This window comes from Danio rerio, chromosome 23 (assembly GCF_052040795.2).
Source record: "Danio rerio strain M-AB ecotype USA chromosome 23, GRCz13ab, whole genome shotgun sequence".
Taxonomy (NCBI): domain Eukaryota; kingdom Metazoa; phylum Chordata; class Actinopteri; order Cypriniformes; family Danionidae; genus Danio; species Danio rerio.
This window is the reverse complement of record NC_141043.1, coordinates 39931728-39948723: the sequence shown is the minus strand read 5'-3', so window position 1 is coordinate 39948723 and position 16996 is coordinate 39931728. Positions and strand designations below refer to the sequence as shown.

Genomic DNA, 16996 nt, shown 5'->3' with positions numbered 1-16996 from the left:
TGTCAAATACAGTTGAAGGCAAATGATCAGCCCTCATGTGACATTTTAATGCACAAATGTTTATTACAGACATTTATAAATATAATAGTCATTAATGTTTAATAGCTCGTTTGTTTTGTCTTTGCCATAATTAATGTTTATGAATAATGAATAAGGACATTTAGCCTTGATTTTCTGCCAATTTTAGGCTAAAACCTGTTTTGTAAAATACATATTTCATGTAATATATTAAGATATACATGATCCATGTATTATTTTAGAATTTTTTACAAACATAAAGGAGCATAACATTTGGTTTATTAGACTTTTTGATATTTTTTCATTTAAGCTGCAATCTGACATCTATCTTCTTTAAAATGAGACCAATGCACTAAATCTATGCATGAAAGCATTTGAAGATTACATTCATTGAAGTCCAACTTGTCATTTTCATGTTTACAAACAAAATTAGGGGCCGACTTTGTTTGGAAGCATCTTTTGGAGCACGTTTTTGTTTTGTTTTTTTGTTCATATTTTGAGTAAAATGTATAAAACAGTAAAGACATTTATTTTTTTATATATTTTTTTTCTTTTTCTCCAAATATGTTTATTGAGTTTTCCCTTTTTCCCCCATCAAATCAAGTGGTGCTCGCTGCAGAGCCTTTTGAGGAGAGGTGAGCTCCAGAGAGGGGGAGCTTAAGCTTGAGCTCCACCTTTTTTGCACTTCTTCTACGAGTGATGTCACTGGGGGTAGGGTTAGGGGTGGGGTTGGTGTACGCATTAAAACAGCTTACAGGAGGAGGAGCGACAGCTCATGCTCCCCCTCTCTGGAGGTCACCTCTCCTCAAATGGCTCTGCAGCGAGCACCCTCTCCATCAAATAGGCAATGCATAACAATGCAGCCTACAAAACAGCGCACATCCACACCCTTATATACATATATACATGCATACATATACACATTCAAATGACATAGCTAAAAAATAAAATAAAATAAATAAATAAAAATAACTAATCGAAACATTGAAAAATAGATAATGACAAAATAACCAAAACAATAATACCAATTTTTTTAAATAAAATACATGTTTACAAACACACACATAATACATAATATTCATAAATGGTTCCCAAAGATAATCAAAGTTCTTCTGCTAGCGTATGATAATATAAGTTAGTCTCTTCAGTTCATTACAGTTGTAATGTGACGGGACGCTGACAAAGGAGGTGCGAATCCAAATGCAGTTTTATTAACAAAGAATGGTCAGGCAAGCAACGGTCAAAACAGGAGCAATCAGAAGTATACAGAGGATCCGGAGTTGTAGTTAAAATAATAGATGAGCAGTCAGAAGGCAGGCAGCAAACAGGAGTAAACACTAAAACAAAGCAAGGAGTCATGATCACCCGCGATCTAAACTCTATAGATCGCTGGAATACACTCACAATCGATTACGGACTACAAATCCGCCATGTTAGAGACTACATTTTCATACATGCACTCCGCTCACAAACACACGTTCCTCATTCTGACTTATTACACACGCACCACCGGAGGATTGTCAAGGATTTACTCGTATGTAAGCAACACACACACTCACTCCAGGGACGAGTCTTGTTTACTTTCAGTGACATTACAACACGGTTTCCTTGTCTTGTTTTTCCTTGCTTTGACCCTCGCCTAGTTCGTCTTTTTTTACCCTGTCTGCCGCATGCCTTCCGACCTCTCGCCTGTTATTCTGACTACGATTCTGGATTGCCTTCACACATTTGTTTGCACCTGTGATGACCATTGCTTGCCTGACTGCCTCAATAAACCTGCATGTGGATCCGAACTCTGTTGTAAGTGTCATACCCCTGGTTACAGAAGACTCGGCCACACAATGGATCCACATGCAGGTTTTTTAGCGAGGTCAGGCAAGCAATGGTCAACACAGGGGCAAACAGATGTATAAGAGTAATCCAGAGTCGTAGTCAATAGGCAGGCAGACGGTCACAAGGCAGGCAGCAGACAGGAATACACAGAAAAACAAGGCAAGGATCAAAATACGCAAAAACAATACAAAGGAAAAGGCGTTGTAGTGTCGCTAAAACAGTAGACAAGACTCAGCAACAGTGTTTGTGCTCCTTATGTAGTGCATTAACCAGTCCTTGAGCAGATTCAGCTGTGGGAGTGTAATCAGTCATGATCTAGAACTGGTTGTGTGTGTGTGTGTGTGTGTGTGTGTGTGTGTGTGTGTGTGTGTGTGTGTGTGTGTGTGTGTGTGTGTGTGTGTGTGTGTGTGTTGTATAACTGGGTGTTTTAGTCCATAACATGGCGTATCTGTAGTTCATGTGAATGTAAGTGTGTTTATCAGCGATCTCAGGTAGTAGATAGCTGGTGAACGTGACACAAGGGTCTGGCGAGGCGAGGAAACCACGTCATAATTTTGACAATGTAGCTAAACATAACTCAGCACTGAAGTGTGTGTGTGTGTATGCTGTTTATAAAGTCCATCTAATCAGTTCATGAGCAGCTCCCAGCAGTGTGTGTGTAATCAACTGAATAAGAAACAGGTGCGTGTGAGCGGTGCATGACTGGATATGTAATTCTTTAAAGTGGCAGATTTGTAGTTCTTCAACGATCTGCAAAGGCTGGATCGCTGGTGACCACGTCAACAGTTTAATATCTATTTTTCCACAATTCTATTAATGAAGCATCCATGTATTTCCAGTATAATGCAATAGCCCTTCTACCTTGAAGAAAACCAAAATCCAAAGTTTTTGTCTTTCCAGTTGTAAATTCTACATGTCTGACTTACATTCAATTATCTCTTTCCAAAACCTTTGTATTTTATGACATTGCCAGAGGCCGTGATATTGTGTAATTTTATCATCTAAACCTATAAAGCACACATCTGGAATTTTAGCAGACATATGATGAAGTTTAACAGGGGTTATTTACATTCTCATTAACCATTTATATTGAAATAGTTTAAACCTGGTATTCAATGTTTGTGTTTGAGCTTTCAAGCAAGCATAATTCATGTCGGGTTCTTCTATATCTTCCTGCATATCTGTTTTTTTTTATGTTTACAAATTTTTGTGGAGGGCATTGTGGCGTTTTGCTTTCCATCAGGATGCTAGTGTTGACTTGACATACTTGTTTTGTTCATAGTGACTCAAAAGATTGTGGCTGCCAAGAAACAAGCGGCTCTTCTGGCTTCCTGTAAATCTCTGCCCAACTCTCCAAGTCATTCAGGGGCCTCCACTCCGGTTTCAGGGCCCGGACAGGTACATAGGGGCTCATCGGGGGAAATTTTTATCTCCCTGTTGTGAAGTATTTGATTATTTTCAGTAATTGTGAAAGCTGTTGGTCTTCATTAGTCTGTCTTCATCATTCATCATCTCATCTCATTGTTTTCTCCATCCTATCATCTTGTAGGCCAGTAACGGGGCTCAGAGTAGCGACTACCCCTCGTCTCTGCCTTCTACCCCTGTGATTAGTCACAAAGACATACGGGGTGGAGCGAGTGGAGACGGGGTCACACAGCGAAACCCGCCCCGCAGACGAACATCTTTATTTGCGGTTAGTTCTTTGAACTCATCACGAAAAAGAGTCATATTTCTGTGACGCTTTGGTAAACTGATATGAATACAATTAGACTTTTTTGGCATTACATTATGACCACCTCCAGCCTAAAGCAATGAGTGCACCTGGTAACTGAACACAGATGCAGTTTAGAGAGCAGTATATATAGCCATCCCAGGACTTCGGTCTCTGCTATCAGGATGGGAAAAGCTGCTGATTCATTGGAGTTTGCATTTGACAAATTTAAAAAGTGCTTTTCTTACCTAAAGTTTCTGGGCTCTATCCACTTTTGCTATTTTAAGGATGGAAAAAAACACTCTGCGCCCCGGCGCATAACAGGGTTGGGCTTGTTCTCTTAATGAGTTCTGGGTGTGTTTTGAGAATAAACCAATCAGAGTCTCATCTCCCATTCCCTTTAAGAGTCAGTTGCGTCGCGCCACAGCGCATTTGCTATTTATATAGCTGTTTTTGTAAGTGGAAACACTGAACGCTTCACTAGCGAGAAAACTTAAACAGACCATCTGCAGCGCGAGGATAAAGAATGAGCCTTCTTCATTTGGCTTCTTTACTTCTCTTTACTTTACTTTTACTCTTTACTCCTTTACTTCCGTGGATAAGGCAACGGTGTTGTGCGCACTCCACAGAAGACATCCATTAGCCTACATATTTAATTTAATTTGTTAAGCACAAGGATTCGTTTCAAAATTATTTCTAAATTTAGTTCTAATTTCCAGCAAACAAATAAATAAACAACAATAATGAAGTGTGAGTTATATCCAAACACACGTCCATTCTTATGCATATGGGGATGCATACGTCTCCAAAACCCGACATATGGACAAATGGAAAAAAGCCCCCTGACATGAAGTAGTCATGAGGCAGTGGTTTTTATATTTATGTAGAAAATAATATTTTTGGTAACATTTTAATCCTTTAATGATTTCATATGTAAAGATATTTGTGCAGTACTGTACATCCTGTGTGTGTTAGGCGTTTGAACCTGAATAGGTGCATAACTAAGGCGCTCTGTGCTGGACTTTAGATCAGTTTTACGTGTTCAACGGCCCAGTCTGTTTTAGATTCTCCGAATAGCAACACGCCAATAATGTGCCTTAACATAAATATGCCTCATTTATAGACCAGCACACCCATGAGTCTACAAAGTAGCACAAATATATTTGCTATTTAAACAACGCGGCACAAAATGGGAACATTAGGGTTGTGCTGGTCTAAAAATAGCAACAAATCGCGCCAAACACATCTTGCGCTAATTATTTATGCTAAGATTAGCATAAATCATTGAATCAGATTAGACAATTAGCATTTAAAAATTCATAATTTTTTATTTACAGCTTGACTTTTTATAGTTACATCGTGCACTAAGACAGACGGAAAATAAAAGTTGCTATTTTTTAGGCTTTTTTTACACTAGGAACAAATCTCTCATTCTGGCATAATATTCAAGGAAATTTGCTGCTGTATCATAGCTGCAGCAAACGCAATGTAATTCGACAGTGCCTGAAAATAGTGCACAGCTGGGTCTGACTTTTGATAGTTTTCCACCACTGTATGTAAACTCTCATTATGTTACCAGACATTACAGAAGACCTATCTCTACCTCACTAAATCAGTGCATCAAACTTTAAAGTAGGTCCTACAGGTTATTAAGTGGGCGGTCATAATGTAATGGCTCATCTGTGTATATATTAATGATCAGGTCAGAGGTAATTTTTTTTTTTTTTAACTCAGAGGTGTTTTTTTTTTTTTTTTTTTGATCTATACGAACAAACTTATTCTGTAAGTCTGATGGGGAAACCTGTTCGGGCACAGTCAACATTTTCACAAAAAAAGCAGAAGCATGACAGTCTCTTTAGTATTTCTTTGTTCGTGAACTCTCTGTCATCTCTAACCATCTCATGTCATGACTCACTTCTGTTTTCTTTCTTTATGTGTTTCCACTTTTGTTTTATTCGTACTTTATTTAACATGTCTGCTATTGTAGAATCGGCGTGGCAGTGACTCTGAGAAAAGATCTTCAGATAGCAGAAGTGACACGAGCCGGTCAGTCCCTATCAAACAGGTATGCACTAAACCTCTGTGAAATCAACTGTAAAATGCAGTAGCCTACTATATGTATTTCATTAAACGCAAGAAAACTATAGGAATAAATTGGATGAAGCCACATCGTACAACAATAATCAGTGGATAGAAATTCAAATTAAAATCAATTGCACATTTTTATGCAAAGGTGGGCACCTGTTTTTATGTATTGATATTGTTATTTATTTTATTATTTGAACTTCTGCTGCTGTCACTGAATGTCTAGTTATTTGTTTGTAGATTGCTTGTACAAGTGTTGGACAATGAAACACTGGCCAATTTAGAGTTTGAGGTTTCATGGCTAAATTTGACCAGCCTGGTTGTCAGCCTTCATTGACTGCATTTTCCACCAGTAAGAGCAGAGAAGGTTTAATAAGCAGAGTAATAGTATAGATAGATCCTGCTGGCGCATCTGTGACCAGAATAGCAAGTCTTTGTGATGCATACTACCAAGAAGACGAAGAACAAACCACATGAAAGGAATGTCTGGGTGCTAACCCAAATTGTATCTAAAAACCTAAAACCACAACTGCCCAGCAAACCTGAAATCGTGAATCCACTGAAATCTGAAGATAATAGTAAAAAATAAACTTCTAAATGACATTGATTTAAAGTATTCAAATATATCATGTTTGTCTTTTGTTCTGTGTTAGGGCACTTTGTGGAAACGCAGCGAGCGCTCTTTAAATAAGGAGTGGAAGAAGAAGTATGTGACGCTGTCAAACAGCGGCATGCTGACATATCATTCAAATATAAACGTGAGTAACACTATCTTGTAATTCGTGCTGTTTTCATCATGCGTCAATGTGTTTTACTGTGTGCTGTTTTTTAATGCTGCTGGTCTTCAATGTGTTTTAGTTACATATAAATGTGTGTTGATGTGTCCATCATTTCAATATATTTATTAATAAAGCTTTTATTTTGCTAGAAAAAAAATATTTATGTAATTATATTAAATATTTACTACACTTTAAATAATGATGTGACAAAAAGACATGACAACACATGCTTTTATTTTTCTTTCACTTAATTTATCAAGGTAATCAGGTTTCAACTCAATTATTTTAGTTATACAAAGTTGACTGATTTAAGTTTGAATGATTTAACATGAAGAGCATGTTCTCCCTGCTGCATGTTCTCCCTGCGTTCGTGTGGGTTTCCTCCGGGTGCTCCAGTTTCCCCCACAGTCCAGAGACATGCGGTACAGGTGAATTGGGTAGGCTAAATTGTCCGTAGTGTATGAGTGTGAATGAGTGTGTGTGGGTTTTTCCCACAGATGGGTTGCGGCTGGAAGGGCATCCGCTGCTTAAAAACGTGCTGGATAAGTTGGCAGTTCATTCCGCTGTGGCGACCCCTGATTAATAATGGGACTAAGCCGAAAAGAAAATGAATGAATGAATGATTTAAGTTGAGATGACTAGAAAAGTTAATGTGATTTAACTAAAAAATGAAGGCAGGAAGAAGTTTTTACAGTGTACTAAGAGAAATATACAATATAATTATCATATCTACTTTTATAAATATTACGGCTAAACAATTTTGCTTATATATTGTGATAGGAAATTTATTTCGGCAGATGTTTTGAATAACTTGTGGAGAAAATTTAGTCCACCTGCATAAACTATAATAAACTAGATAAAAAAGATACAAAAGAGATATGCTTTATATATTTTAGGAAGTCTTAATAATATTAATCAGACATAGATATTGAATAATCAAATGTTTAATAACACTTGACAGTGCTCCCTATTAAAATAAAATGCAATGAATCTGTGTTGAAGCAATAAATAAATGCTATAATAACGTAACAGTAACAGAAATCATGCAAATTATGAACTTTAACTATACACTGGCTTATACTTGGTGTGAAAAAGTGTTTGCCCCTTACTGAGTTTTTGTTTTGCAGTTTTGTCAAGCTTTAATGTTTTTTAGATCATCAAACCGATTTAAATATCAGTCAAAGATAACACGGGCAAACACACCTCACAGTTTTGAAAGGTTTATATTATTAAGGGAAAACAAAACACAAAACTACACTCACCAGCCACTTTATGAGGTACACCTGTCCAACTGCTCATTACCGCAAATTTCTAATCAGCCGATCACATGGCAGCATTTAGGCATGTAGACATGGTCAAAACGAACTGCATGAATGGGGATTTAAGTGACTTTAAACGTGGCATGGTTGTTGATGCCAGACAGGCTGGTCTGAGTATTTCAGAAAATGCTGATCTACTGGGATTTTCACGCACAACCATTTCTAGGGTTTACAGAGAATGATCCTGAACAGAACAGAAAACAGAACACAGAAGCTACAATTTGCACAGGCTTACAGAAATTGGACAAGAGAAGGTTGGAAAAACATTGCCTGATCTGATCAATCTCAATTTCTGCTGCAACATTCAGATGGTCGGGTCACAATTTGGCATCAACAACATGAAAGCATGGATCCATCCTGCCTTGTATCAACGGTTCAGACTGGTGGTGGTGGTGTAATGGTGTGGGGAATATTTCCTTGGCACGCATATTTGACTAGATATTTTTCAAGAGACTAGTATTCAGCTTGAAGTGACATTTAAAAGCATAACTAGGTTAATTAGGCAAATTAGGGTAGTTAAGCAAGTCACTGTATAACAGTGGTTTGTTCTGTAGACCAGTGGTTCTCAAACCTTTTTCACTAAGTACCACCTGAGAAAAAAATTGTCTCTTCAAGTATCACAGTAATGACCAGTCTTGAAATACAGTATCGTAGAAGGCCTTATTAAGCAGCTACAGCACTGCACAGTTCAAACAAGGCAGATTAATTACTATTATTAAGAATATGTATTATTGTCAGCCACTTTAAACATTACACATAGTTTGAACATTAACTGTGCTTGGCGAAGCAGTGGCGCAGTAGGTAGTGCTGTCGCCTCACAGCAAGAAGGTCGCTGGTTCGAACCTCGGCTCAGTTGGCATTTCTGTGAGAAGTTTGCATGTTCTCCCTGCGTTCGGGTGGGTTTCCTCCGGGTGCTCCAGTTTTCCACACAGTCCAAAGACATGCTGCAGGTGAATTGGGTAAGCTAAATTGTCCATAGTGTATGAGTGTATGAGGGTGACAGGGCCAGACGACAGGCCGGCCGGAATATGTAAAAAAGTCATTATCATATGGACAAGTCTAAATGGAGGACTCGTTCCAAAGAGCCGACCCCGCAACCATATGGGACTAAGGCCAAAGAAAAAGAAGACGAACATTAACTGTGCTTGCACAGAAAAACAAACAAAAACTTCACCGTTTAAATTAGAATGTGCTTTTAAAAGTTTATTAAAAATGCCACTGTTCTTAAAGTAAAAAGAAAAGTACTGTACTTGTAAAGTATATATATATATACACAATTTTTACACATTTTGAAATATAAGTTGCATGTACTCATACATATGTGTTTATCTTTGACATCTAAACATTAACTTGTATTTTAAATATATGATTTGGTATTACTTAAATTAGAAATAAGATCTGCTGCTCGTCATTTACAGTGCATACAGTGCTTGACCAATTCATCTGCAGTATTTTCGTGATTTGGTGCGAACCGTGAAGTTCGGCTTTAACTGCGCACTGGCCACTGTTTTCAATCAGACTCGGCTACAGTTCGTGATCTCTCCGTGCACACGGAGAATAACTTTAATTATATTCGCCATAAGAATCATATCCAAAATAATTAGCTTAAATCTGAGGTAACAAACTAAACCGAAGCCACGTGCGCTGCTTTAAAAAACAAATAACTTTATGTATCGAAAACACGCATTATTTTAACTATGAGCACACATTTAACACATTTGTAATATTTATTTTACCAATGATGCAGCATGGGGAATCTGCTCCGCGAGCAGATACACGCGCGCTTCCTATACAGGGGGGCTGGGAACCATTTTCCTCTGGCTCTGCGCCAAGCAGACTGATTTTTAACATCTGATGACGCGACACACTATGGACACTTTACACACTAGCATAATTATATACTCCAGGGAACCGCCAATGCTGTGTGATCACATCAGTCTCGGTGTTATCGTCCACGTCAAAGGGTTAAAAGTGTGTTCAATTTATTCTTTTATTATTAAGTGATTTTTCCGCACACCACTGAAAGGAAACCCAATTTTAAACAACTATTGCCCAAGGGGGCTAAATGTTTTTTTTTTTTTAATTAAAAACTGCTTTTACTCTAGCCAAAATAAAACAAATAAGACTTTCTCCAGAAGAAAAAATATGATAGGAAGTACCGTGAAAAATTCCTTGCTCTGTTAAACATCATTTGGGAAATATTTGTAAAAAAAGATTCACAGAAGGGCTAATCATTTTGACTTCAAGTGTATTTGTGTGTTGTGCAGGAGTTTCTACAGAATGCTCAAGGGAAGGAAATGGACTTGCTGCGTGTGACGGTGAAGGTCCCGGGGAAGCGACTTCATCGCGCTGCCGCACCTGGAGCTCCGTCTCCGGGTCCAGCTCTCGTCCCTGTGCCTGGTGTCAACGGACTGAGTAAAGACAAGCAGACTCCTGAAGGGGGCGCTGCATGTAAGTCAAATAAAATCATTTTAAGCATTAGTTGTAAATTCTGGAATGCGTTATTCCTGCATTTATTAGGAATAGATTGTTTACAAGATTTAAAATAAGTCTCTGATGTACCAGGAATGTGGATGTGAAATTTCAGCTCAAAATACAACACAATCAATGTTTTATAACTCTTTAAAACTGCTCCTTATTATGCTTATTAAATTATGCCATTTTGGTGACTGTCGCTTTAAATTTAAGTGAGATTGTGCTCTTTTCAGAAGAGGGCGGAGCTACAAACGCTTATGCATCAGCATAGTGGCAGATTCAAAATCAAGACTAAAGTCCTATGCTAATGAGAGAGTGATCGTCACTAATGGGCGGGGCTTTTCCCCTCTGATGACACGTACAAAAGGAGAATGTCAATCAAAGTGTTTCTGTCAATCAAAAGTGTTTGTTTTTATAAGGTCTGATTATAAAAAATGTTATTAGTTAATTTTTATCATTTGAAGCAGGTTATATTCACAGACTGCTGCCACATAACTGTTTAAACCCCTTATAAAAGTGATTTTTGCATAATAGGTCCCCTTTAAGACCCTTTATCACTGCCATTGTTGAATGAAATTTGTAATTGTGCTTATTTATTGTTCTTATTGATTACTGCAACATGACTTTTGGCTTATTACTTTGATTTCAAAGGGGGAATGGGGGTTGGTTTGGTAAGACCAGGGGAGGGGGACTGATTCTTTATATAAAGTAAGAGGAAAACTTTTAAATGTTTCTTTCTAAAATTATGTTTGTTTTGTCAATTTCTTTGTTTTTCCAGCAAATCTTCTGACTGTAGAAGAGGCGTCCAGAGCTGGTTTGTCATATCCTAACGATCAGAAAGTGAAGCGCTGCCCGTCTTCTGTGTCTAATAAAGGCTTCAGTGTGGGTATGTTTATAGTCAGTTCACAGCTTCTATTCTTTCCTCTACAGCAGTGTTGGCAGATCCTTTTTTTAATAACAGGAGTTCAGTTTCATATGTTATATTTTAACTATCCACATACTAATATGTGTAAAACTGATGTCTATATATACAGTTGAAGTCAGAATTATTAGCCCCCCTGAATTATTAGCCCTCTTTGAATTTTGTTTTCTTTTTTTCAAATATTTCCCAAATGATGTTTAACAGAGCAAGGAGATTTTCACAGTATGGCTGATAATATTTATTTCTTTTGGAGAAAGTCTTATTTGTTTTATTTTATTTTAATAAAAGCAACTTTAATTTTTTTAAAAACTTTTTTAAGGTAAAAATAACAAGCCCCTTTAAGCTATATTTTTCCAATGGTCTACAGAACAAACCACCGTTATGAAATAACTTGCCTAATTACCCTAACCAGCCTAGTTAACCTATAGTTAAGCCTTTAAATGTCACTTTAAGATATATATATATATATATATATATATATATATATATATATATATATATATATATATAATTATTATTATTATTATTATTATTGTGTCGTGTAGCTGCATATTTATATGATCGTCATCTTCACTGTATGCATACAGTATTTGTAACAAAACATGACAGCCTCCTTTCATTTTTATTAAAAGTAAGACACATACCCTCTCTTGCTGAATATCAGTTTTGATTATCATAATAAAAGTAGAATGTACAATAAGTTTATACAATTTAGGAAATAAAGGCAAGCAATCAGTCAAATGTGCAGAATCAGTGTATGCGGTTACATTAATTAATATAGTAACTCATCTTTGCGCTCAGTCAAAACACGTTACCTGAGAACAAGTAATAGATTTTAAAGACCAAAGCCGGGGAATATGTCGTTAGATACAGACAACAAGATGAATTAAATGTCAGGTTTAACAAATATAGCGAGATTAGATCTAGCGGTAGATCCTTGATGAACAGTCCGACGTGCACAGCCCTCATCGCTGCAGTACATGTGTGTGTGTGTGGTCACATGATGTGCATTTTCAGTGGTATAATGTGCACGGAGAGCTGTTCTGAAACGCTAGTGTGGACGCGGATTGTTTTCATTTTAAAACGCCATTTTAAAACTAAAACATACTAGTGTAAACGGGGCCTAAAGTACTGTTTTGTTAATTTTGGAATAGTGTAATTAATCTTTCTATATTTAATAAAAAATACAGTAAATGACACAACTGGAGCATGAAACATTATGATAAAAAACACTATGATTTATTTTTTTTTGTAATAGACTCAAGCATCGAGGGAGCCACAAGTCCTCCTTTAGGAAAAGAGCACATGCCGTCTTCTCCAATGACTGACCGGAAGAAGAAGAAGCGAAACCGAAGTATTAATCTGAAAGGAGATGCAGCGGCCGGTCAGGCTGAAGGTAGCAGACCGTACCATTGATCTACTATCACTGATAATAAAGCCATCTGATGTTTTATTGAGAAGAGTTTGCAGATTTGCTTTCCTCTGCTTTTCTTTATGATTGCAGTGTGGACCTGATTAATTATTGCTTTCTCTAAGGTCCAATCTCTTTTACTTCTTTCTTCTCTTCACTTTTTTTCCTCTTATCCTCTGCTGCCGTGGACTAATTTCTTGCACCGCAAGCCAAGCGCAAAATGTGGAAATTAAAAAGCTTTGGTAGCTTGAGAAACATTAACAAAACAGGTAACTTGAATGTATGAAGCGTGTATACGGTGTAAAATATATATACATATATATTTTCTCTGACTAAAATATATTTTAAATATATTGTGTAAATGTAAACGTATTCAATTTCAGCCTTAATAAACCTAAATGTATTTCATGGTCAGGGAACCTCGGTTGGAGGTCTAAAGTGACCATTATTTCAAATATAAAATGATTTTTCAAGAAATGGTTTCAAAATAGTTCAGAGTAAATTATGTAGGACAAAGCATGGGTTTTTTCAATTATATTGGCAGCCAAGGACAGATTTCCCAATGTGTGTTTTTTTTTTTTGTAAAGTATGTTCCTTGTTTTAAATTATTTAGATGTAAAAGGCTTATAGGCAAATATTTTTTACACTGCTTATTATATTCATTATATATAAATGCAATTATATATAAATAATTTGAAAAAGAAAACAATTTATATGTTGTGATTATTAGCTGGAGTGCCCATTCAACTCTTGACAGAGCACTCCAGCTTATCAGTATGCTAGTTACATGGACTACAACTGCCATGAGTCTTTGCACCAATCTACACCCACTACAGCTGTAAACAATCTAGACTGACATACACAGCTGGATATCATTTACACTCATCATACTGCCAATCCGCTTGTTAGGTCGTGACATATGAAATACTGTTTCTGGGATCATTTGAATTGAGAACATATTTGTTTATGACCACTTATTAGTCATATCACACATTAAAGCAGGGGTCACCAATGAATTGTAATAAAGTGAATTTGATAGGAAATCATGGTGTACACAACAGTCTCACTTACTGCATCACAAACACCAATATTTGAACAATTTCTAAAAAATACATCACTTTCTGGCCATCGGAATTTAGGCATGGATATTGCAATTGTGATTATCGAAAGTATTACAAGGCTTTGTAAACGTTTATTATTACTATTTATTGAGTCTCCCCTTACAGTTTGATAGAGCGATTGGACCAGAAAGCCACTCTGAATGACGTCACACTTAACAAACAGATGTAACGCCATTCTCCTGCATCCCTATTGCTGAGTCTTGTTACTGTTTATGTGCATTTCGAAGCGTTTACACATTTTAGCATGCCTGTGTCCTGATCCCTGGACTATTTACCCTGTTTTCGACCGTTCTCTGTATGTTATGTCAGGATGTGCTGACAATCAAGATAGTTCCAAATGCAGCTTTATTATAAAATGGGATGGTCATACAGGCAAGGGTAAACAGGAGCAAAGAGAACAACAGAGAAAATCCAAAGAGTAATCCAGATAACAGGCGATGGTCAGGGCAGGTCGAAAACAGTGTAAACAGTCCAGAGATCAAAACCCAGACAGGTTAACACAAGTAAACGCTTTAAAAAGCACATAAACAGTAACAAGCCTCAGCAATAGGTATGCAGGAGAATGGCGTTTATATAGGGAGTATGGTGATTGCAAGGGCGTAGGTTTGCTCTTGACATTGGTGGGTACGGGAGAAAAAAGTTGGAAAAAGTTCCTTTGTCCACCTTTTTGTGCTGCCACCATCCTCACTATTGTGGACACCTCACAAACCTAAGAGGCCGATCACACCCAACGCGGTTCATGCGTTGAGAAGTGCCTCTTATGAATGGTTTACTAATGGCCATGAGCGTTTTGCCCGCTGCTTATGTGCCTAGCACGCTTCGCGTTTTTGCCATTGCGCGCAGGGCGCATAAGCAGTTTAAGCATTCGCAGTTTAAAAAAGTCAACTCTGTTATGTCACTAGCAACTTTTTTATTCTCCAATCAAATTAAAGCAGAGGCGGGGTTTCCGTTGAGGTGCCTTATGCTTTCAAGAGACAACAGAGACTTTTGAAGATGGAGGAGAGACTTGTGGTTGCTGTTTTGAGTTATCCGGAGCTGTATGACTTCACAAATCTTGAATATCAGAATATTATTAAATATTAAAATTATATTAATATCAACAGCAACACTCTTGCACAGTACTCAGCTGATTCAGTCGTTGCCTAGCGACATAAAAAGCAAACTGCACTTCTTGCAGTGAGGTGCGCCTCGCGTTTTTGGAACGTAAAGTTGTGTTCGGTGTGATCGGCCCCTTAATCTTATGCGGAAAATTTTCCTGTGCAGTTTTAGCATTATTTCATCTGAACGCAGCTACAGCCTCTCATATAACAGCACGGGAAGGCACAGCCTATCACATTGTTCATATATGTCAAGGAGAGAACGTGATTTATCCCTTTCTGCATGTCTAGGGTAATACTGACAGCAAGAATCTTGAAGTCAATTAAATTATTGGTCTGGACATTTCAGTAGTTGGTGGACATTGGTGTGGACGTGTCCCCTCCGTCCACACTAAATCTACACCCCAGGGTGAATGTAAATGATATGTAGCTGTGTGCGTCAGTCTAGATTGTTTACAGCTGAAGTGGGTGTTGATCAGTGCAAGACTCATGGCGGTTGTGGTCCATGTAAATAACGGTTAACACACACAGGGTTCAACGCTAAGGATTTTTCATACTGGCCCGATTGTGCCAATGGTTCAGATTTTTACTTGCCCTGCCGAAATGTTCACTAGCCCCAACAAAAAATAAGGTTAATAGCTATTTCTTAGCCAGGTTTTAAATAATGTGTGAAAATAATGTCTGTGAATCTGCATTTTAAATATTTAAAAAAATTTTAATAAACGTATAATGAGCAAAATTCGAAGTGTTATGTAAACAAAAATGATTTTGTATTTTTCTGCAAAACAAAAAATGGCTGACTTGCCAAACTGACGGCAAACTGCAAAACATCTCTTCATTTTTTCGTCGTGTTGTACCCACACAAATGTTTGCAACCAAGATGTTAGAAACAGATGTTTTCTTTTAGCCTCATAATTTGATGTTGCCGTCATGTTCCCATCTCTAAAAATATAGTGCTCACAATATCCAATCAGATAAGAGGAACCGAAAAGCAATATGGTGTTTCATAGAGAAGGAGCGTTTAGAGGCTTAAAAGCACAAACGGTTTCTCGATTCTAAGACTTTATTTGCACGCAATTGACAAATAGTTGCAGGCAAATTAAACTTTGTTTACAAGGCAGCAATGGCCCAATCGGGCCAGTAACAATCCTGTCTACTGTCCAGAGCCTCTCTCACGCTGGCCCCGGGCCATCGGGCAGTCCTTGTTGTTGAGCCCTGATACAGTGTGTAAAAAATACAAACATATTTGTATTTTTGGATAATTGTTTGTAGAACTTGAAATATATTTTAAATATATATATATATATATATATTTCAAAATTATGTTTCAAATAAAAAATATAAATAAATATAAATAGAACATATTTATAATACAAATATACACATATAGCTTTGATTTTTGTCCATTACAGTGGCAGTTAAGAACAGATTTCCCAATGTGTTTTCGTAAAGTATATTCCTTGTTTACTTTTTCAAACAATAAATAAATATAATCTTTATAGTTATATTTATAATTAGACAATTACATTTTTAAATGCTTTTAAATAAATATTTAAAATATATTTTTATTGTTTAAATATACATTATTATGTGGAAAAAAGTCTAATATATATTTTATTTTTGCATGTTTTTGTATATTTTAAAGTATATTTAAAATATATCTTGAAATGTGTATATATTTTTACCCTATGTTGGTAATGGCTTCGAATGTACTGTTTTTTTATTCATCTTTTCTGCAGTCTATGTCCGTGTCTGTCTTTCATCAGATTACAGCAAATGGATCTGAGTGTTTCTGTCTGAGTTTCTGTCTCCCTCCAACACATAATTATTTAGAGGCCATACATTAGTCAGAGGACATGATGGCTGTGTTATTGATCTGTTCCCCTGCTGTAAATAAGTGTCGCTCTCTTGTCCACACAGAGGAGGAAAGCGTGGACTTCATCATCATCTCCAGCACTGGACAGAGCTGGCATTTTGAAGCTCAGAGTCAGGAGGACAGAGATGCCTGGGTTCAGGCCATTGAGAGCCAGATTCTGGCCAGCCTGCAGAGCTGTGAGAGCAGAAATAAGGTGAGGAGGATGGCAAAGCTGTCAATATTTGCATTCACCTATTTTGATGCACATTTTGGAATAGACTTTTTATCTGATAAGAAAAAATTAGCATAAACTATGACAGAAACACATTTGCTGAATAAATTCGGGGTTCTGAGCCCATTGAGCAGATAT

At 37.1% G+C, this 16996-nt stretch overlaps 1 protein-coding gene and 1 long non-coding RNA gene across 12 annotated transcripts in view; one reads left to right on the top strand and one right to left on the bottom strand.

Moving 5' to 3' along the window:
• Nucleotides 1-16996, bottom strand: part of LOC141380535 (uncharacterized) — a 49578-nt gene that overhangs the window by 6811 nt on the left and 25771 nt on the right. The window contains exon 3 of one of the 3 annotated variants that reach the window (XR_015523863.1): nt 847-1355. The exons of 1 other annotated variant lie outside the window; for it this stretch is intronic. This is a non-coding gene — a long non-coding RNA (uncharacterized LOC141380535). Of the gene's footprint in view, nt 1-846; nt 1356-7679; nt 10191-16996 lie in introns of those variants that run through there. One more of the 3 variants, XR_015523861.1, reaches the window with a different exon arrangement.
• Nucleotides 1-16996, top strand: part of agap2 (ArfGAP with GTPase domain, ankyrin repeat and PH domain 2) — a 47891-nt gene that overhangs the window by 23109 nt on the left and 7786 nt on the right. For 3 of the 9 annotated variants that reach the window (XM_087305946.1, XM_087305941.1, NM_001080018.2), the window contains 8 exon segments: nt 3134-3249; nt 3401-3544; nt 5550-5627; nt 6301-6405; nt 10013-10196; nt 10999-11106; nt 12401-12538; nt 16692-16840. In XM_087305946.1, the coding sequence (XP_087162072.1) occupies nt 3134-3249; nt 3401-3544; nt 5550-5627; nt 6301-6405; nt 10013-10196; nt 10999-11106; nt 12401-12538; nt 16692-16840 (1022 nt within the window). 9 annotated transcript variants of the gene reach the window in all.